Raw genomic sequence first — 23537 nt, 5'->3', positions numbered from 1 at the left:
AGAAGACGGGAAAAGTGGGCTTGGATCCTCCAGAATAACTGTGATTAAAAGGCTTCCTCCCTCTCTGCTGGCTGTCCCTAGACTGCAGGCCATAGGCGGGAGCTGCCTGACTCCAATGGGCACCGATTTTGGAATCTGTTGTAGATGTGTGAGATGAAGCTGTCTTTGCATGAAGGTCTTTGTATCTTTTTTTTTAAGAACAATTTTTAAGACTTTTCATAGGGTACTGATCCTTATGTTCACCATCACAGCGTTTTTTAAAAGTTTAATTTAATTTTTGAGGGAGAAAGAGAAACATTGATGTGAGAAAGAAACATCCACTGGTTACCTTCCGAAGGCACCCTGACTTGGGACCAAACTCACAACCCGGGCATGTGCCCTGACCAGGAATTGAACTGGCAACCTTTCAGTTCAATTTGCAGTTTTCAGGATGATGCCCAACCAATGAGCCACACCAACCAGGTAACCATCACAGTGGTGATCACGACTCTGTAGGCTTTTCTTTTCTCTTAATTAATGGATCAAGCTGCCTGGTATCTTTTATAAGGACACTAATTCCATCAGACCAGGAACCCACACCACATTCATAACGTAATTATCTCCCGAAGATGCCATCTCCAGGTTCCTTCATATTGGGGCTTTAACATGTGAAATTTGTGGAGGCATGAACATTCAGTCTGTAACATCACTTGAATGGCTTACTTGAAGTCTCCCATTTCTACACCAAATGGACATTTCCGGCCTTGCATATACTACGTCCCACTTTCTTGTATGTGTCATAATAATGGGTGTCACCAAATTTTGTCACCAAAATTTGAAATAACAACTGAAACAAAATTGAGATTATTTTTTCTAAAGCAAAACCATGGAGGCATCAATAATTTTATGTGCTTGAACCAAAATGAGCTTGAGAGGAAAATAACTGCTTTTGTACAGTAACAAGTATCTAGTATTCTTTTCTGGATTACTTGAAATAGTTAATAAATGAGTGCTTATCTGAAGTTCCCTCTTTATGTATAGTTGAATAATCAGGAGATGATTTTAATCAGGAGAGAAACTATAAGGAAGTTTGGGTTTGTTTTTCCTTTGAGGTGGTTCCCATGCTATTCCAAAATGTTAGGTAATATGTAGCTCCTTACCCTGTGCCTCAGAGAAAATCCTCCAGTAAAAGAATACAAAAAGCTAAAGATGTGTTTATTTACTTATCTCTTTCAGTGTAATTAAGGTTTTTCTCAACAGTTTCTTGTTTATAGGTATAAGTAATGGCCATTGGTTTTGTTTGCATGAAAAGCCTTGCATTTCCATTAGGAAATGAAAGAAAGCAGTATTTGGCATTATTTCTGAATGCTAAAAATGCGTTCGTTTCTGTTTTCTTGATAGTGAGAGGTTGAGGGGGGGATCTGAAAAGTCTTTTTGCTTATTTAATTTTGTGAGTCTAGGTTTAAATTCATTTGACAATTGATAAAGAAAAAACAACTTTAAGTAAGAAACCACTGGTATGAACCTGGCTCAGTTGACTGGGTGTCATCCCCCAAAACTAAAGGTTGTCCGTTCTGCACTGGTCAGGGCACATGCCTGGGCTGCGTGTACGAGAGGCAAGTGCTCAATGTTCCTCTCACACTCATCGATGTTTCTCTCACTCTTTTTCCTTCCCTTCCCCTCTCTCTAAGAATAAATAAATAAATAAAATCTTTAAAAAGGAAAGAAGCCGCTGGTATTTATTTTTTGCATATGTAGGGTTCAAATAGAAAGCTCTACTGAAAAACTGGGCTGTGGTATGTGAAGGCATTTTTGACAGACTGCCGAGTGAAACAGCTTGCAAGTTGTTTTCATTTAGCTCTCTAACCTTCTCAAAGATGTTCTTGATTTTTTTTCCTTTTTGATGAATATTAGCTGGGAGTATCTAAAGAGAAAAGGTAAGGAAAATAGTGCTCTATTAAACAAATATCGATATAATTTTCTTACCATAAAAATTCCCCATTTTTTAAAGTGTAAAAGTCAGTGGTTTCTGGTATATCTCCAAGGTTATGCCACCATCACCCCAATCTAATTCTAGAACATTCTCATCACAAAACCAAAACCAAATAAAAACCTCTAGCAACCACTTCTCATTTTCCCCTTAACCTAACCCCTGGTAACCACTAATCTACTTTCTGTCTCTGTGGATTTGCTCATTCTGAATAATTCATATCAGTGGAATTATATATACACTATGTGGCTTTTTGTATCTTGCTTCTTTCATTTAGCATAGTTTTCACAGTTCATCTAAGTTTTCTGTTACCTCTTTTAACCTTTTAATGAATACCCATGAAACAATAGCAAACTGATATTACCATGGAGGAAACAGAAGCATACATTAATTTGCTCTTAGGCATGAAAATCACAAATTTCAATAAATTTGTGTAGAGTACCTACACACGCCAGAACTACTTCACAAGGTGGGGTTATGGCAATTAAGGGTGATGGTGGTGTTCCAAATAAACAGTTATCTAATATACTACTAAATAGTAATAGGCACAATGAAGAAACATAGATCAAAATCAGTGGAAGTGTCAGGGGTATTCTTTTAGATAGCGTGGTCAGGGAAGAGCTCTCTTGGAGGTAACATTTGAAGTAAGACCTGATTAATGGAGGAAGTCATGCAGAAATCATTCCAGGCAGAGGGAATAGCCAATGCAAACGCAAGCGTTTTGGGGCAGGAGGGTGCTTGGTTTATTGGAGCAACCAGGAAGCCAGGGTGGGTAGAGGGCAATGAGAGGAGGGAGGAGCCAAGAGAGAGGGAGAGGAGGCAGAGAGTGGGCCTCAGGTAGACTCAGGGGCAGCTCATCTATGACAAAGTGGGCGGGGGAGGAGGTGGAGTATCAGGAAACAAACAATGCCTGCTGGTAGATTTGGTGATGGAAGGATGAGGACGTTTTCTTTTGAGGGTTTTATCTTAAAAGTATAACAAAAAGAAAGTCCTAATTGAGGAAGAGGATGAGTGGACTTGAAATTTAGTGGAGTTGTTGAGCAGCACTGAGGGGCCACTTAAAGTTTGTGCTGTGTTTTTCCCTACCCAAGTTAAGCCATCCAAGTGTCTATCAAAAGTTAGCTCTAACTGGAGTTGAAGTTTTGCCAAGTGAGTAGGGCCATGGGAAAGCAGGGTAAGAGAGTTGAAATTGTATGCAGGGGAGTGATTATACAAGGGCCATGCATGGCAGAAAGGACAGAGGGAGTGATACACAGGAAGGATGGCAGGATCAATGTATTGTGGGAAGCTGAGTGCCAGAGGGAGTGAGCTAGAAAATAGGAACTGGCATTTGTACAGTTGGCAGTTTTTGGTTATGGCAAACTCTAATGCATGGCTCTGGGAGTGGGTGGCTGATATGGGTGGAGGAAAAGAGAAGTTCAGGGAAACGACAGGCCAGTGTATTGGAAGGATCCTTTTTGTGAATAATGAAATCATGAAAAGTAATGACAAGAATAGCGGCAGAGAGAAAGAGATAGTGAGGCAGGTGCTAGAATGAATGAAGGGGAAGTTGGTAGATGAGTACAAAAAAGCAGAGGCAGCAGGTGATAAATTTTAATGCCATGAATTCCAACATCGAGCTGGGGATTTTTAGGAGGAAGGAATAAGGATTTGGAATTAGCAAAAGTGAACAAGAGCTCTCCATGATATGTGGTTTTTGTGTATGTGACTTTTCAAGTTAGGGTCTGAACTAGTTCTATCTGATTTCAAGTCATGTCCGTCATATCACCTCAAACTTGGATTGGAATTGTGATTCTTGGACCTAGATTTCAGTATTCTCTTGCTATCCCTGCAGAGTTAACCAGTGGCTGCCCTCAAAGTTGTGTTGCTTTAAACAGCTGTCAGGATCTATTTCGAAAGTCTGACTCCTTCTAAATAAAGAATATATATTATGGAAAATTTCAAACACACACAGACATAGAGACACCACTAAAACAAGCCCACATGCACCCATCACCCAGCTTCAAGAGTCAGCACCTCAAAGCTCATCTTCCTTGTTCCACATCCCGTCTCCTTCCTCAATTATTTTGAAACAAATCTCTGACTCTTGCATGTCATTTTATCAATATTTCAGTATTTACCTCTAAAGGATACAGAACTATTTTTTAAAATTACAACTGAAATTGTAATTCCTCAGTATCATCAAATATCTAGTCAGTGTTCAAAGCTCCCTGATTGGGTCATAATTATTTTTAAACAGCTGTTTATTTAAATGGCACTTCAAGTAAAGTCCATACATTGTAATTGTTTAATACGTTGAAGAAGCTGGATTCTCTGACCTGTTTTCTATTATAGTCTGGATTTCATTATTCCATTTCCAATCGTGTTATTTTACATGCTCCTCTGTTCTCTGAAATTTTTGAAAATTGGTAATCAGATGTTGATGCTAATCAGACTCAGGTTCATCTGTTTGGTAAGAATGCCTCGTAGGTGGTGACGTGTGCTTGATCAGAGGCCCCGGGTTGTGTTTCTCTCTGTGGATATTAGTAGCCACTGGTAGCTTTTGCTTAGGTCCATTATTTCATTGGGGTGCTAATTAGTGGTGTTCTATCATTTTTTTATTAGATTGATAGTTTTTGGAAGATAACAACTTCCCTTTAGCAGCCAAGGGTTAGTCTGAGGTACAGGTTATCTAGGAAAGACAGGCTATACCATCCATTTACTTACGAAAGAGGCTTGCCTAAGGGCTCCCGTGGTTCTAAGGATGCATATATTTTATCTTTAAGCCAGGTATTTAGTTGTAGCTTGTCCTAGTTTTAAAGTTAGACTACATTTACAAGATGCAGTTTCACATCGTGGCTTAAATATGAATAGATTTACTGTTAAGTAGGAATATATAAAGAGGACAGCCCTGAGAAGCATTCAAATGTTTGACAGCTTTCCAATGTTCGGCTACATTTCACAAAAGCTCATAAAATATTAAATTCGTTTTTGATAGGTAACCAACTAAATAATTTATAAAAATGAAGGCTTTGCTGCAAGTGCTATTACAGCAAGTGTCAATTCTCTTTTTCTATTCAAGGAGAGACGTGCCAGGAATGTAGTGGATGTGGAATCAGATAGAGAGGGTTCGAATTCCCCCTCACTTGTTAGGGTGACCTTGAGCAAGTTACTCTGAGTATCTTAAATATATAATAAGAGAATCTGAAATATCAGTGGATATTCTAAACATTATACATTTCTGAAAAGTTAGAAAATGCCTATGCATTTAGCAAAAGCCTCTTTTTAAAATCACTTCGGAGTGTGATAAAGTAAAAAATGTTGCCAATTGCCAGAAGCTGTTAATTATGAAGATGTGAGCAGTAAACACTGCTGTAATGAGCACATGCCACCTTTCATTCTAAGGGCAGTGGTAGTGTAGTCAGTTTTAGGCTGAGCACTTTCTACTCAATACTGATGGAACTGCATGGCAGACCAGGCAGGTCTACTATACCAGAGGATCCCAAGAAGGCAGTTTAGAGAGAAAATGGGGTATTTTCCAAAGTTAAACTTGTCTTCAGTTCCACTAAGAATATAATGGAAGACTAAGCAGCAGTGAGACAGAAATGCGCTCTAATTGCCTAGAAAATAACCGTAACATACCTAGACATTTTCTTCCTATTACTTTTAAACTTAGTTCTGTGCCTCAACATGCCCTCCCTCCCCCACCGCCTCTCCCAGATTGTCAGTCCTGCCCGGTGTCTAGTTTGGCTCTCTGCTGTACTGGAGCTCTATTATCCCACAGCTGTTTCAGCTTTTGTGACAGTGCCGATGCATAGCTGTTAATTCGTGGGGCATCCAAATGATTTCTAAGTCGATGAGAAAGAAGTACAAACACTGGAAAATGAATCCCTCCACCCACTTCAGTCTTCATAGGGATCCATTGATTAGACATATATGAAAATTGAGCTAACAAAAAGGGAGAGTAATGCACACATATATAAGTGGGATTTGCATTTTAAGGTTATTAAATGGTTTCTCATTGTTGTGGCTGCCGTAACTTCTGTTGTGACCCAAATACTTGTTAATTTATGTCACAGAACATTCTCGGCTTTAGTGTCATTAAATTCAGTTGTGCTGTGCAGTAGCATCAGACTAGTTTAAGTAATGCTAGAACAATGCATAATATGTTTTATTGGCTGTGTTCTTTAACTCCCAATGTGGAAGTTGTCAAGTTGAATTAAGAATATTTTTCTATTCATACATTACGTAGATATATAGATAAAACTTGTGTTAGTCTCAACAACTATGTTAACCACAAAGAATAAAAAGGACTTGCAACTAGGAGGTGAAATGGAAATAATTTCTGAGCTAGAGATAAAATTGTGTTTATAGACACCATTTTTGGCAGCTTTACTATCAGTCCTTTCCTGTGGGAATATTTCACTGGGACATAATTTTATGCCTTCGCTGTTCATTAAATAGCCTTGGTTCCATGGAATAAAAAATACGGTGGAACTAAAAATAGTAATGTATGCAAATTACAATGTAACATTTCATGGTATTTTCCTAGATCAGAATTAAGATAATTTAACAAACTGTGTTCCTCTCCATCACTGAGAGAATTTTAAAACAACACTGCTGCAGTATGGTCTAGTGGAGAGTTAGTCAACAGACTGGAAATTAAAGCCTTTTATTTCTTTCAAATTAAAGTTGACATTAATTTAAAAATATTTACTTATCATGTCTACTATATATTACATTAAAAAGGGGGAACAGTTTTCAGAAACATATATAAAGAACACATGGACAAAACCAAAGGGGGGTGGGATCACGGTTGGGAGGTGGGGATGGCTGGGGCGGGGTGGACTAGAGGGGAAAAATGGAGACAACTGAACTTAAACAATAAAATGTGAAAAAGTTATTTATACTGTGCAAACAATACAAAAGTCTAATTTTGTCTCTGCCCTTCAGGAGTTTATGAATTTTGCTCTACAGGAGAGAGTATGTTTTGAATAATTCAAAAACCCCAATAAATACACTTTGTGTGGGTACAAATAAAGTACTGTTGAAGTTTGGAAGGATGGGGGATTATGTCTATTTGGGAGATCAGAGATGACTTTATAAATAAGGCAGTTGGATGGAATCTGGTTTTTAAAGATTTTATTTATTTATTTTTAGAGAGAGGGGAAAGGAGGGAGAAAGAGAAAGAAACCTGGTTGCTTCTGACACCCCTCTCAGGGACATGCCCTGATGGGGAATCAAATTGGCGACCCCTTGGTTCCCAGGCCGGCACTCAGTCCACTGTGCCACATCAGTCCACTGTGCCACATCAGCCAGGGCTAAGTGGAATCTTAAAGGATGAAAATCTTTTCAGAAATCTTAAAGATTTAAGGACTTGCAGAATCTTGAAGATTTCTGAAAATAGAGATGCCGGTAAAAATATTCCGAGGCAGAGACCAAGTACTAACAAAGTTAGTATAGATCAAAGCATATTTAGAGATGAGACTTCGGCGGGGGGGGGGTGGGGGTGGGAATCTCACATAGAGAAAATATAGATGGAAATGATAGAGATAAATTCTCTTATTCAGTTATGTAAGCTTTTATTCAACAAATTTCCTTGAGTACTTACTATGTGCAAGTACTGTGCTAAAAGTACATTCATGAGCTATGCAGACAAAGGCCCTTTCTAATATGTAAACAATGAAAAATGTTGCTGAAATCAGGGATGATGCAACACACTGATTCGATCAGAACATACTTCAGTTTATAACTGTTACAGAGAACATGTTTTTGAGCGTTGGTATTTCCAATTGGCATTGTTTCTCAATTTCAATCCAATAGTTCCTCGACCCAGCTTTAATAAAAATGAAGTGTTATTTAGGTGATGGAGGGGACATTTGTGGCTCCATTTTACAAGTTCTGGCTCATGTCAGAATTAATGGTTTTAGCATTAACTGATTGGAAAAAAAAAAAAAAGACTTGAAAGAGAGATACCGAAGGTGATTTTCTTACTTTTAAAAGGATTTATCCTGATTGAAAAGGAATCGCTGCAAATATCCTTTAGGTAGCTATCTCTCTGTGCAAATAAAATGATTTGGAACGTTTCTAGAACACATGGCAATGAGTTACACCTGTCTTAATACTTTGTCAGTCACAGCAATCTTTGTTTGCTCTTGAGCTAGGGCTTGCTTGTGCAATGGTGGCAATGGGAAGGGTGGTGAAAATGATGCGTGGCGGCCAGGAAGGCACTTTCCCTTTCTGTCTTCCTAACCAAAACTTTGCAGCCTCCAGTCCAGACAGACTCACTTCGTCTCTTCCTGCCTCCCCATTACACTCCCACGCTCCGCCAGCTGGCCCTCCCTCCTTCGGTGTACTTAAGCTCACCCTCACCCACGCCCCGCTCGCCCTCCTCCCGGCTCAGCGCCACAGAACTACCCGGGTCCGCAGCCGGCTCGCCCCGTCGCGGCCCGGGACCCTGGGGCATGCGCTCTGCGGCCCGCCGCCGCCCTCCCCCACCCCTCCCAGCGGCAGAGTTATGCCAAGTATGTGAGGAGCTCGCGAGGGCCCGTGCCGGCCATGGGGAGCCGCGGCCGCCTCCGCGAAGGCCGCTTTCTCCCAGAGCGGGGCTCCGACCTCTCCCCGAGGCGGGAGCGAGCCTGGCTCCTGAGGACGAGGGGATGGCGGACCCTCTGAGGAGGACGCTGTCCAGGCTCCGAGGAAGGCGAGGGCCCCGCGCCGCCGGGGTACTCGGACTCCGGGCGGCCGCTGCAGCTACTGTGGCGGCCTCCTCCGCTGCCCAGGGAGACGCTGGGGGTGCTGCGGCCGGAGCCCCAAGCGAGCACGCCGAAGGAGCCCCGCAGAGCTTGGAGCCGTCCTTGCGGTCGCTACAGGCGTGGGGTCCGCAGACGCGGGTCCCGGGACGGCGTCCGGAGCAGTCGGGGGCGCTCGGGCCTCGGCCGCGCGGCGGAACGGAGGCCACCCCTGGGAATCGCGGGCTCAGTCCCGCTCCTTTGCACGCCGCGCCGGGCTCCGAGGGCAGCGGAGAGGACGCCGACGAGGACGCCGCGGACTACTACGAGAACCTGCCCGGCGGCTCCCAGTCAGCGCTGGAGCCTAAGGGGGCGGAGGCGGAGCGGTGGCCCCCGCCTCTCCCGGCGGCGGGCTCCTCCCCGCGGGCGGAGGGCGGCCGCCGGGAGACGGGCAGGCTGCAGACCCAGTTGCGAGAGGCCTATTATCTGCTGATCCAGGCTATGCACGACCTGGTCCCTGACTCGGGCGCGCGGCAGGGCTGGGCGGATCGCGACCGCCCTGGGGGAGTCCGGGCTCGGGGCCAGCCGCCTTCCGGCTGCGGCGCTGCGGACCGCCGAGCCTGCCCCAGAGACTGGGAGCGGAGCGGCGGGGGCCGCCCTTGGCAGCAGGTGTTCCCGCCCTGGTCGCCTCCGAGGGAGTCTGGGGGAGGCCGCCCGCGGACTCCTCGGAAGCGTCTCCCCTGCAGCAGAAGCCTCGAGAGCCTCCGGGTAGGCGCCGAGTCCACTCCTTTCCAGCGGTGGCCGAGCGACAGCTGGATCAGGTGCGGCGCGAGGGAGGACCGGGACGAGCCCCCGCCACGTGGAGGCGGGATGGACGGCTGGAGCGGAGGCAGCGCCCGGGTCGCCGAACCCTCTGGCCTCCTGAGTCCGCGCTCCAAGGACCCTGGCCATACCCCGGAAATCACTTTCGGGGATCCTGCGGGGTCCCCTGAGATATGCAGCAAAGGAGACGGCCAGGAGGGGCTCCCCTTCCTCAAGCCGCCCGCGGTGACAGTCAAGAAGCTGCAGAAGTGGATGTATAAAGGACGTCTGCTGTCCCTGGGAATGAAGGGTCGCGCCGGTGGGACACCCCCGAAAGTCACGGGAGCGCAGGGCACCTCTCCACGTCTGGCCGCTTTGAAAATGTGTGAAAGCCAAGTCCTCTCGGTGCCTCCAGACGAAAGAATTACGCTGACAGGTAGAATAGTTTGCAATAAAAATGCTAACACTTCGAGCCTTAATGTTAATTAACTGGGCTTCTGCGTTTAGAGGGATTTTGCAGACTGGTACGTGCCCGTGCCAAAGTAAGTGTCATGTAAGTGGCAGCTTAATGCAATTTCGAGGTTACTTAGTATAATGAATCCACTCGTTTTGCTTTTTTCCCCCCAAGACAGTGGCATGAGGAACTTGTTTCGTTGTTGTTGTTGTTGTTATTTCTTCTCTATGAACCAGTCAGTGTGCCTACTTCTTAAGTACAACAGTGAGTAAAGGTTAAGTTCACCACACGCTTTTACTAGGTTTGGAGTTGGGCGGTGCCGCCTTGATTTTTATTCTTTGTAGCTGTAGGCAAATCCGTAGACTTGTGGAGTTTGTACATTTGAATTTGATCCAAGGTAGGCTTTACAGACTTCATAAACTGTCATTTTACTCATTATACATCCCCCCTCCCAGCTGCGTGTGCACGCAGACAGACACACATACACCAAAAACCAAAACCCCAGCAAAACAAGAAAAAATTGCCATAGTAAAATTTATTTTTAATCAGGTAGGATTTCACGTACTTCTCTCCACCTTTCCCTCCCCTCCTAACAAAGTTAAGTAATTTTGTTTATTGTGGAAAAATAATGGCACTAATATTTTAATCAAAAGAAAAATGCCCCTTACGCACTTAAGAAACTGCAGACATAAACGCATTTGTAAACTTAAGTATACTTGTTCTCATAATAGGATTTTGATACCAGTTCTAGAAATCTCTTGTTGTAAATAGCAAAAATTCTCTTCTGAAAGAACTATAAAACCTTCAGACTGAGCCAAAAACAACACGGCCTTTTGAATCTCACTCTTAAATATGAGGACTTTTAGTGAAAAATGACTTACATATCAGTAATAACTTTTAAAACATGAAATGCTGAAAGAGAAAATATATTTACAGCATTTGGCAGTTGCTGTGGTAAGAATTACAAATTCCACAGGACTGGGTTTGTACACATTAACTTTGTTTAACCAATAAACACAAAACAGTGAGGAGAAACAAAGTTCCCAAGACTTCTAATCTCACAATGAGGGATTATTGATTTAAGGTGTATAGAAACAGGAAAAGTTTCTTTGGATCTATAAATCTGTAATTCATGCCTGTCAAAAATCTCCCTCAAATGTATTCCATTACACTGCAATAACAGGGTAGTAGTAGAATGTGATTTTTTGTCGCTGTTGTGAAGAGAGGTGTACCTTATGTTAAGTTCAAATTAAAATATGTATTTCAGGAATAAAGTATTTATAATCATTTATTACATTTTATTGCCATTGTGGCTGTACCTCCCCTGATTTTGGTTCAGTTAACTCTTTTGTAGCACAGTTAAATTTGAGCCACAACAAAAACTGTATAGAACTTCAAGTATTCTTTTATTCTTTGTTGCAAAGGTTAAACTTTTACCATCTGATGGCTTTTAATGCCCTCTGTTGTAGTGTAACATTCAAGGATTTTAAAAGTAATAATAGATGTAATCTTTACAAATAAATTCATTGATTTTTTAAATTGAGAAACGAATTAAATGAAACTAAATATTTTAATTTAATTAAAAGAAATTAAAATGAAACATTAGAATTACTATGTTGTGGTATTGTAGATATTTTACAAGAATTCTAAGCAAAAGCTTAATCTCTGGCTTAAGAAACTTTCTCAGATGTCACTTCTTTGCATATCATTAATTCATCTTTTTACAAAAGATAAAAGTATTTTGTGCAGTGTTTACATATCTAGTATAGATTTGGAGAGTTTATTTTTTGAATAACTTTTTCATGGAGGTTAAAGTTATCAAAACATCCTGGATACTTTATGTGGTTCCCATATAATCTTTATCTGCACCCCCCTCCCCCATCTTTGGTGGTCGTTTACTGTCATGTCACTGTTAAGAAACAGAGAGGTTGAGTAGTTTGCCAAAGGTCACTGCTGGATTCAAACTCAAGTCTTTACGACTCTAAAATCCCTATTTGTATAAAGGTCAAAGAAACTAAAGTTCTTTTGAGGTTTGATTCAATTAATTCTATTAAATTATTTGGATTGAGGAGATGGATGAAGTTTCAACAGTTTACAAGGGTCAGCAACTTCCTCAAAGTTGCGAAGAAGATGGGGGAATTCTAGAATAGGTTTTAAGATATTTTTTTTGATCAACCGCTATATCCATTTTAAACATTTACCTTTAAATGTTTACTTAGTTCAAATTGATGTTACTTGGATTCTACTTTCAAATATGTTTTCTGAAAAATTAATTGGGCAGTCCAGATGAATCAATACATTCTTGATGATATAAAGATGTTAAATAGCTAAAAGGTTTATATTCATTTTTCTACACAGTATTTTTATGAGTATATTTCCTTTAGAGCAGTTACACTTAGAATGTGTAACACAGAATGTGATGAGATAAGATACCTAATCTATGTAGGTATTTTGGAAATGTTTGACCCATATGATATATGGTAGCCAAAATGATACTGTTTTGGTTTTTGTCTCTTATTAAGAACCACTGAAATTTATGGTAATATCGTAATGCCAATGATTTGTTGCAGTTGGGGATGTAGGATTCACAGATTGGCCAATTTGTTCCTAATTGAGATGATTATTTAAGAAATCTAAAGCCATTACACATAGTAAATATTGTCAAGTTCCTGCAAGTCTCACGACTATGAAGGAATTTTAACCTATTTGCCAACTGTACTTCATTATGTGTTTATAAATAAGTTTTCATTAGTATATAGTACACAGAAATAAATTTGAAGGCTCCACTCTGAGACACGTTGTCCTTTTACCACTTTAAAAAATAATTAGCCTTACTTCGACTCTATTTTTCTTGCTCCATAATCTGTGGAAAAAAATTTAGGACATGTAACTTGTTAATATTTTGTCTATAATCTTTAAAGAATTCTTTAAAACTAGTATTAATTAGTAGGTATGATCTTGTGCATTATATCTTGAAGTGCAGTTGATACTTAAATGCAGTTCTTTTCTATTTCCTCTCTTTCCTCACCTAATTTCTTACATTTGTGGGATACAGTTTTTATGTATTTTTCTAAGAAGTTCTTTCATGCATCCACCCTTTGAGATTAGTAGCTATAGGCATATAGTTTATGACTGTGTTCTAGCAGTAGTTTTAAATCCCTCTCAGAGAAATTCTGCCATTGCGGCCCTAGAAGCAAGTCCAATTTTTGTTTTCATTGTGTGTGTGTGTGTGTGTGTGTTTGGGGAAGGGTACCATAGAATACTGGAGTTTCTGGTGGTAGAAAAACTCTCTCCCTCCCTCCCCACCTCACCCAAGGGGTTTGTTCACTGATTCTAGAGACATAGGAAGGGAAAGAGAAACATCAGTGTGAGAAAAACATTGATTGGCTGCCTTCCACATGCATCCCAACTGGGGATCAAAGTGCAACCCAGGCATGTGCCCCGACAGGGAATCAAACCCACATCTTTTTGGTTCAGGGAAAGATGCTGCAACCAACTGATTCACCTGGCCAGGGCTGGAAGTCCCACATTTCTAAGTAGTGTTTTTATTTTGAGAATCACTAAGGATATTTTCTAGACCTTTGCCACTCACTGTGTGTGTGTTTCACAGTTATAGAGCAGTGCTTTTCAAGTTTAATGCGCAAATGAATTCCCTGAAACTCTTGTTAAAATGCAGACCTGAGAGTCTGCATTTTCACTCCTAGTGAGGATGCTACTGTTTCATACTCATTTTAAGTAGAAAGTTTCTAGAATTCTCAATCCTTCCAATCACTTCTTTTAATACATTGGTTAAACTTTTGAAAAACCATTATACTTTATTCTGATAATTAACACTGACTCCTATTAGAGAAAAGCACTTGAGCTCTTTCTGCTTTAATTTTGTGTGTATGAATTTATACTTACTACTTATATATAACAAGTTTAAGCAATTCTCTCCATATAGGTCTGATCTTGCACCAATAAAAATGGGAATTTGGAATCTACAAGCCATATAGTATGGTAGTAAACAGAATAGAGGTTCTGGGTTTCCGATTAGATCCACCACTTACTAGGCTTGTGAACTTGGACAAGTTACTCAATACTGCATAGCCTCAGTCTTCAGGTTGCTATAAGGATTAAAAAAGATAATCCATTTGGTACAATGCCTGGTGCTTAGCTGTTATCAAGAGAAAGGCAGGCAGGCTTTGTGAGAATACTGCCTTGCCAAAGATCATTGGAATTCTGGATGGATAGTGAAATAATCAGAGATTGAGGAGTAGTCCCTTGCCGGGAGTGTAGGGAATTATTGAACTAGAGTAAATCCCTTTAGGAGCACTTACTTATTTTACTCATCTTTTCTTTTGTCCTTCTTTTTTTCTTGTTCCTCCTCATTACTTTTGTGGAACTGAAGATAGTCTCAGTGTTTTCTTCTCTACTTTCCTGTCACAAAAGCTAACACAGCTTTTTTCTTAAGGGTTTTTATTGCTAATCACAAGGGAGGAAAAGTAAAAGATAGAAAAAGCACTTCTTTCCTTTTCAGTGTACTTCTCTCCCCATTTAGATTTATCTGGAAAAGACCATATATATACTTGTATATACACCTAAGGTAAAACTTAAGCTTATTCTAGTCATTTCTTTTTGGCTGCCTGACTTGACTCTATAAGCGGGGCTGCTAGTATTTATTTGAACTTGAATACAGTATGCATGAGAACACTTATATTTAGATTTTTAAGAGAAGTAAGCAAAAGCAACCATTTGTTTATGTAGTAGAAATATTAAAATGATGAAAAGATATCTGTAGACATTGTACACTTTCAATGAAGGTTGGAATACATTATTTCTCAAAGTGTTTGCTGATGATTTGGGGCACTAATTAGGTGTTCAGTAAAAATGAGTCATATAGATTTATTATGCAGTAGAAGTTGAGAACACAAAGTTGGCTTGAGTAGTTCACCACTATGTAAATATTTTTCTGAGTAAAATATTTTAATTACCACTTCTGGATTTTCTTATAGGTATTTAAAGTAAAAATGATTTTAATTAGAACCTGATAATTATAACATGTCATTGTAAAAGAATAAAAACTTTTTTGCCTTGTAACTTTGCATACTTTATATATTTTACTTGTGCTTTATATATTTTTTACTTTTACTTTATATATATGTATAAAATCTGAAGCTAAAGGTAAGTTTTAAGTTTATATAAATAAGGCTTAAGATTAATTTTAGCATAAAAAGGGAATGAAGGGAAGATTGCAACTAGCTTTCCATTTCTATATAATGTACATTTATACACATCCATTTAACTAACTGTGGTACAAGTGAAATAATTTAAATTATTTGTAAATAGTTGCTCAAATAAAATTTATTGCCCTGAATATGTAGCTTATATTAAGCTTTTCAAAAAATTATATTTTATTGATTATGCTATTTCAGTTGTCCTGATTTTTCCCCCCTCACCCCCCTCCACCCAGCACCCCCACTCCCTCAGGCCATCCCCAGACCATTATTCATGTCCATGGGTCATGAGTGTAAGTTCTTTGGCTACTCCATTTCCCATACTCTACTTTACATCCCCATGGCTACCTAGTTGTACTTCTTAATCCCCTCACCTCCTCACCCATTCCCTTATATTCAGTTTTAATAACTGAATAAATTTGGGCCTTATCAGAAATTATAGTAATATACTTATTTATCTAAATTTAAGCTCCACCATCATGCATTTTGAAATATTAAGCAATAGCAATGCAACCTTGGTTTCAAGTTTTTGAAGTTTGTAGTCTAAGGAAAAATAATGTGTCTCATGAGACTACAAAAGGTGTAATTATTCCTTTTACTATTTATTACACATTCATTAATGCTTATGTGAAGTATTAAATTTGCTTAAATATGGGATAGTAGTAGCTTTATATTTCTCATTGTAGTTCCTTATAGTAGTTAGTAGTACAAGTAGCAGTATGTTGATAGTGTATGTCAAAAAACTCCAAATATGTCAAGTTGTTTAAATTTTTTTGCATGTTTTTAGAGATATTGAGAGAAAAGAAAGTAAGATGTGGCTCATAGCAGTTGTGAATAGTATAATTTTATACTTCATGCTTCAAATTTATAATATGTGTTAAAACTACATATAATATCCTAGAAGGTCTGAAATACTATTAAATGATATGGGATTTGGGTGTACCGTAAATGTGAACTAAATCTAGACTGCAGTTCATTCGGCAAAAGGATGTAGTCTCTAAAAACCTGGAAGCTCCAGTGATTCTTCCAGTGATTGTATACGTGCTGATTTTCAGTTCCGAATTTTAAGTGTAAGGGAGACAGAACCAAAGAAATACCTTCTAATCCTCAGAGTTTTGTTAATTAAATTAAACTGGATCAATTCAAGATATTGAACATCTGTTACATGTTTGCATATTAAGTCCTGGAACGTGGAGGCAAGTATCCCAGGTGTACTACGACAGACTTTGAAGTAACAAAAGGGTTTGAGTGCTGCCTCTTCCATTTTCCTATTGGGTGATCTTGGGCAAGTTACTTGACTTTTCTTAGTAGTATTATATAGTTTTTTTTCTTTAAAAAGTTTTTATTGTGTTTTTTTACAATTATATAGTTTCCTAATATTATTTTCCTTAATCCTTACCAGCAGCCAACACCCTGTAAGGTTAGCTGGGTTGATAGCTCACCATGTTCAGAGAGGGTTGCCTATCTCTACTTTTAGTGAGTAGCATGATGTTGGAAAGACTGGTAAGAGCATGGATTTTAGGGTTAGACAGGCTTAAATTTGCATTCAGGGCTAGTATCTTAACTGTATTTCTCATATTTTTTGAGGCTTGTGAAAGTAATTATACTTGTCTCATAGGATTATTATGAGGGTTAAATGAGGTTAAGGTCTTTCTTATTGCTCTATCTGTTGTACCTGACACAAATAGGCACTCAATGAATGTGTTGCGAAAAATGTCTGGCCATAGTAAGCATTCATGGGAGCTTTCTTCCCTTCTGATTTGCCAGTCTCTTCATGCCTCTGGGACTAATTGAACTCGAAACCCAATTGTTTAAGGTTTAAAAATATTTTATCTGTTCATTAATTTTTAATCTGATTTGGTAATGCTTATAATTTAAAGAAAAATTTACATTTTTTAAGGATTTTCTTAATTTTGTGCCTGGCCAGTAATAATGGCTGTTTTGTATTTACTGTGTGACAGTTTTTGGGTTCTAATACGGGGCCTTCTTAAGAGATTTTTTTTTTGCCTTAGATATTTAGAACTTAAACCCTGCATAAGATGCTACTACAACATATGGTTAGGAAACAAAATGTTGAAATTTTAATAATCAGGCATGTTAATAATGAATAAGGTTCACTTATTTTGAAAGATTTATTCAAAGTTAATCTTTGTAAAGGTAGGAATATTACTTGTGTTTTCTAAAGACTTCTGGTCCTTGTAGTTAGTTGAAAATTATTCAAATATTAATTAAAAGTATACTGTGTATAAAGATTTCTGTATAAGCTTTCTTATAGAGTGTGTTTTTCTTAAAGTAAGGCTTTGTTAGCCCTGTTATGTTTACAATGGCAGTCTCATAGTGTGTTTATCCTTTTTTTTTAGAATTCTTATGACACTTATATTCTCAGTCTTTCTAAATAATAGAAATAATTTTTAGGCAGAAAATCCAGCATTTTTCTTGTTCAGTTTTAATTTCTGAATGTGATTAATATTACTTTTCTATCTTTTTAGAAATAATATTTGAATAACTGGTCTCAAGGACCATTTTGTTCTTTGTGTACCAGGAATTATAGTCTACCTTTTTTTTTTTAAAACAGATTTATTTGAAAATGTTTATGGGTCTACAATGAAGAGAAAAGAACTCGATGATTTGAAGGGTAATATTGGACTCAGGGGTCATAAGCCACTTAACAGCATCACTGTGTCAAAGAAACGTAATTGGCTGTATCAGAGTACTCTGAGATCATTTAATTTGGAAGAAGAAGCTAAGAAATGCCAAGATATAAGCCATTTATCCATCTCACCTGCTTCTCTACCTAAACATCAGCTATCACAACCTTTCCTTAAATCATCCGAAGAATATTGTACATATGTGGTGTGTAATGCTACAGATTCTTCGTTATCAAGAAACTGTTCTTTAGACTTCAATGAGGAAAATGATGCAGATGATGAAGGGGAAATATGGTACAACCCCATTCCTGAGGATGATGACTCTGGTATATCAAATGCTTTGAGTTTGGGTGAGGCAAACTCTGCTGTTCTGAAGTTTCCTGCTGTCAGTTTGAGAGTATTATCCAGTAGTGACCTGAAAGCGGAGCAGCGTCCTGAAGACTTGTTTTGCTCTTCTGAATATACAGGCAGTGTTCAGACCACACAATCAAATGAAATGAATCCTGTAGATTCCATCCATTCCATGGACTTTGTGCAGCAGTACAAGCAAAGGCTTGGACACAAGATTCCAGATGGTGTAATGGTGGATGACACTCCTGTGTTGAAATCTCCTTTTGCAGGTAAAGATGATTATATATCTGCCATTTCTTTCTTCTCCCATTTTTGAATTCTTTGGTGGCAGCTAAAACTAAATATAGATGTCTGTTGTAGCTATGTACTTTTCCTTACAAATTGAATGTATTTCCATGAAAATCAAAATCAAAATCATTTATAAACTTTTTATATACATGGTGATTGACTATTTTACCACACACTTGAGTTTGTTAGTGTGTTGATCTTTTGAGATACAATTATCCCTCAGTTGCAAGAATCACATGATGGGAGGTAGAAGAGAAAGATATTATTTTTTTAAAGGTTTTGTTTATTTACTTTTAGAGAGAGGGAAAGGGAGGTAGAAGAAGGAGAGAGGCATCAATGTGTGGTTGCCTCTTGTGTGCTCCCAACTGAGGACCTGGCCTGTGACCAGGGCCCCATGTGCCCTGATTGGGAATAGAACTGGTGACCCTTTGGTCCGCATGCTGGCACTCAATCCACTGAGCCACATCAGACAGGGCGAGAAAGATATTCTTCTTTTTAAAGGAAATAATTGAACTTTGATACATATTGGATTGAAGTATATGAAATTTCTGATATTTACCTGTTTTTGATTTGCAGGAAAACAGTATTTCACATAGCTTAACCTAATGGTTTTAGTCTTCCTTGATTGCTTTTTGTTTTTAAAAAATATTTTATTTATTTATTTCTAGAGGGGGGAAGGGAGGGAGAAAGAGAAGCAGAGAAGCATCAGTTAGTGGCACCCAGGCCTGCGCCCAGCCCAGGATTAGAATTGGCAATGCTTGGGTTTGCAGTTCGGCACCCAGTCCACTGAGTCATACTAGCCAGTGCTGCCTTTAATTTTTTCATGTGCTGCTTTTCAAATTTAGTTACAGACATACCACCCAGGAGGAAACAGAGAATAAGGCATATCTAGTTGTAAATACCAAATATTGGTAAGAAAGCAGTTCTGTTTTACATCATCATTTTAATTTATAGAATTTCAAATGGTACAGAATATTTAAAGATGTGGGGTGTAGTGATGCCATCAGCACCTTGTCCATATCCCTTGGGTTTTATTACTTATTGAAATGGGGGCAGCCTACTTCCAAAGATCAGTGTCTGCATCTCTGCTTGAGGCTTCTTTCAAAGTGTTAGGCAGTCTCTGCAGGGCAGCCTGGGAGCTGCAAGCATTGATGACAGGAGCTGGAGTAGGACCACTCCAGCTCCCTCTTCCTTGGGTGGGATAATTCTGCATGTTTCCCAGAGTTTTCTCCTGAGGTTAAACTCCAGTTGTCCGTAGTGGTAGCAGTCTTCATAATTCACCTTGAACTTTCCCATGAATTTTCTCACTTCCTTGCTGTTGTTTCAGTACTTTATAAGTAAACTACTTGCATTTGAGTCCTTTTCTTAGGGATATGAGGAGGTGGAGTAAATATTATATTGTTAAGAGAAAAATCAAGTTACAAAACTGTAACTATCTGATGCCAATTTTGCAAGAAATGTTAAAAAGTTATACTGGAAATGTTAATGGACCCCCTCCTTCTGTTTTGGGGTTGAAGGTAATAAAAAATTTTTGCGTATGCATTTCTAATTGTATACTGATTTTCCACAGTAAGTTTGTGTTTCTTTTGTAATTTGGGTGGACAGAATAAATACTATATAAAGTAATAGTTAGGGATTTAGGTTGTGATAAAGGTAGACTGAGGGGGAAAGCTTACAGGTGTGTGGCAAACAGTGATGGGTATGGGATGGAGCAGAAAAGGCAAGAGGGCATGGGGTAAGAGCAACGTTAGAAAGCCAGTGTCTATAAAGTGTTACACACTTTAAGTTACTGTATTTAAACTTTAATTTTTTTCTGTCCATGACAAATCTTGAACCTGGGAAGACTAACAGACATTTAAAAAAATATGGTGGTAATGTCATTTATATCTTTTTCCTTAGTGTCATTTTTCCCTTTAACAGTGATTTTCAACCGGTGTGTCATAAGAGTTTTTAAAACATGCAATACCTGACTATTTAGTCAGGGGGCACTGATCTCTTTTCCCTTAAATTGCCAAATTAAAGAATGACAACAGCCAACACAATAGCCATCCAATGTGAATGAATCAAAATTATACCTATTTCTTTGTCAGATTGGCCAAAAATATACTTTTTTTGGTGTGCTGCAGAATTTTAGTAATAGTTTATGCCATGAAGTGAAAAAGGTTGAAAATGTCTACCTTAACATATTAAAATGTAATAAACACATTTCTAAATTTACCAAAGGAAATATTTAGCTTATTTATATTCCACGTTTTTTTGTTTTAGTTTAATCAGAAAGGTTATATAAAGTGACCTGTTTTCTTTAGCAATGTTGCCAGAAAGCTTTTGAGAAATAGGCAAAGAGAATGGTTGAATTTCAAAATAAGTTTTGAATTCTGGCTGGGTAGCTCAGTAGGTTAGAGTGGGTTCAATCACTGGTCAGGGCACAAACAAGAATCAGTTAGTGAAAGCATAGATAAGTGGAACCACAAATCAGTGTTTCCCTCTCTTTTTCTCTTCTCCCTTCCTCTCTTTCTAACATAAAATCAATAGCCCTGTCTAGTGTGGCTCAGTGGATTGAGTGTCAGCCTGTGAACCAAAGGGTCACTGATTTGATTCCCAGTCAGGGTGTTACCAAAGGCTGCACCCTGTTACAAGGGTACACACCTGGGTGGCAGGCCAAGTCCCTTGTAGGGGCCACACGAGAGGCAATGACATATTGATGTTTCTCTCCCTCTCTTTCTCACTCCTGTACCTTCTCTCTAAAGATAAATAAGTAAAATCTTTTAAAAAATCAATAAATAAAAAATTTAAAAAGCAATAAAAATGTTAAATTTTGTTCAAGGAATAGGAAGGCTGAAGTATTTGAATATGAATGACAATTTTTAAATTATTATACTCCAATTATGACTTGTGTTTTTTACTTATTAACTTCTCAATGTATCTTTTACATAGTTGCAATCACAGTGGGCTATTTTTGATTGCTGTTTCCGTGTTATATCTTCATTTTGTACATGTTTAACGTTATTATTAACATTACTGTTTCCCAATCAGTCTAATGTTTAATTGGGTTGATGTGCCCTAATATGTGTGATTGGTTCCTTGATGGGTGTTAATAGATTGTTTTCATTACTATTGCAGTGATTTTTGTCATGATCTTTTTTGCTTCATTAGGATTGATTACTAGTATCACTACCTTTTTTTTTTAATCCTCACTGAGGAAATGTTTATTGCTTTTAGAGAGTAAGGGGAGGGCGAGAGGAGAGGGAAGAGAGAAAGGAAGGGGGAAAGAAAGAAACAGACAGACATCAGTGTGAGAGAGAAACGTGGATTTGCTGCCTCCTGTAGGCAGCCCTGACTGGGGATGGAACTGGAAACCTAGGTGTGTGCCCTGACTGGGGATGGAGCCCACAGTCTTTCCGTGTGTGGATGATGCTCCAGTCAACTGAGCCAACTGTCCAGGACTCATTACTAGTTCTTTATAGCTGGTAACTACTGTAGGTAACTCCTACATTGTTTTTCCTAAAAAGTTTACCAATGTATAGGCAACGAACAATTGGTTGTTGATTTTATTTATTCAGTAAACACTGAATTTCTGCTGTATGCCAGTTACTGAAGGAGTGTGCCAGTTTCACTTGACTTTAGCCTGGTTCATAAATTCATATTTAAATATTTTCATTTTGTATTTTCCCCTTATTGCTAGTCTGATTTGATTAGCATAATTGTGGTTTAGTTTTGAGTGATTGTTGAATTTGGTAATATTTCCACTCTTAGATTTTATTTAAAAAAGCATTTTTGTTTTAGTAAATTCAATGTTGTCTGCAGCAGAAACTGCTAACATCTACAGTATTTTATTTCAGTTAAGGACTTCAGTAGGAAATAGTTAATGCACAATTAAATACCTATACAGTAAAAAAAGTAAGAATGTTAGATTAACTCCTTTATAATTTAATAAAACTAGGGCAATTTAGTATCCTGTGTAGCTTTTTTATGCTGTGACCAACTAGATTGTCGACTAAAGCAGGACTCCAATTACTATAAAATGTTTTAGAACAGTAAACCAGTAGGATTGTACTACGATTTACAGTACAAGGGAATGCTTTGTCTGGTTTATCAAACACTTCATTTCTTATTAGTTGTTTACCAGAAAAGCCTAGCAGGCATACTTAAAATAGTACTTCTTTTATAAAGAAACCACTTCTTTGTCATTGGGAGAAATAAAGAAGGGTGGAGGGAGAATGTTATATTAATACTTTAAAGAAATGTCATTTAATCTATTGATTCTTTAAAAGAATATTTCTTTCCAGAGAAAGGGGAAGGTGGGGAGAAAGAGAGGGAGAGAAACATTGATGTGTCAGAGAAACATTGATTGGTTGCCTCTCATGTGTCCCCAACCAGACTCACCTGCAACCCAGGCATGTGCCCTGACCAGGAAGTTAACTGGCAACCTTTTGGTTCACAGGATGGTGCCCAGTCCATTGAGCTATATCAGTCAGGGTATTGATTTTTTTAAATGAATAAATACTTTTTTCCTCATTTCTAACATTGCACAGAGTAGCTTCTGATATTAGGGTTATCAGGGATTTTTATAAGGAATACTAGGGTCAAGTATGAAAAGTTCATTTAAATTTTAAATAATTGGGATAACAATTGTTTCTTTAGTGGAATAGTTAATGTAATATGTTTTAGAAGATATTTTCATTTGCTTTATTAATTTGAAAATGTACTAAAACCAGGTTCAAATTTAAAAATAAAACTGATTATTCTATACATTTTTTTAAAACTGGGGTATTGAAAATTTAAGGTTAAATAGAGTACTTTAACTTCTTAATAGTTGAGAAAAGCCTTTAAAAGTCAGTTAGAAATATATAGGGTGGTAGGGCAAAAGTAGTTTTATCCTATATAGGGTAGGGCAAATATATAGGGTAGGGCAAAAGTAGTTGTTTGTTTGGAAAATAATACAGTGATTAATAAGTAATAATACAAGATAAATTCTGTATTTTGTGAACTCATAACTGTAAACTTACCTTTGCCTCATCTTGCATATATGGACAGAAAAATTTTTAGAAGGCTGAGAAAGCCTAAAGTATAGAATTGAGGAGCATAGGTTCTGAAGGCCTA

At 38.5% G+C, this 23537-nt stretch overlaps 1 protein-coding gene across 4 annotated transcripts in view; it reads left to right on the top strand.

The window, feature by feature from the left end:
• Positions 1-8359: 8359 nt before the first annotated feature.
• Positions 8360-23537, top strand: part of SYDE2 (synapse defective Rho GTPase homolog 2) — a 49775-nt gene continuing 34597 nt past the window's right edge. For 2 of the 4 annotated variants that reach the window (XM_037163953.2, XM_037163955.2), the window contains exons 1-2: positions 8362-9916; positions 17726-18418. In XM_037163953.2, coding sequence (XP_037019848.2) covers positions 8413-9916; positions 17726-18418 — 2197 coding nt within the window. In that variant the 5' untranslated portion in view covers positions 8362-8412. Of the gene's footprint in view, positions 9917-17725; positions 18419-23537 lie in introns of all 4 variants that reach the window. The other 2 variants (XM_037163954.2, XM_053655516.1) reach the window with 2 other exon arrangements.

Source organism: Artibeus jamaicensis, unplaced genomic scaffold (assembly GCF_021234435.1).
Source record: "Artibeus jamaicensis isolate MK-2021 breed Jamaican fruit bat unplaced genomic scaffold, CSHL_Jam_final scaffold_1019, whole genome shotgun sequence".
In the NCBI taxonomy this organism is placed as follows: Eukaryota; Metazoa; Chordata; class Mammalia; order Chiroptera; family Phyllostomidae; genus Artibeus; species Artibeus jamaicensis.
Note: the sequence above shows the minus strand (reverse complement) of the source record. Positions and strands in the feature narration are given on the sequence as shown.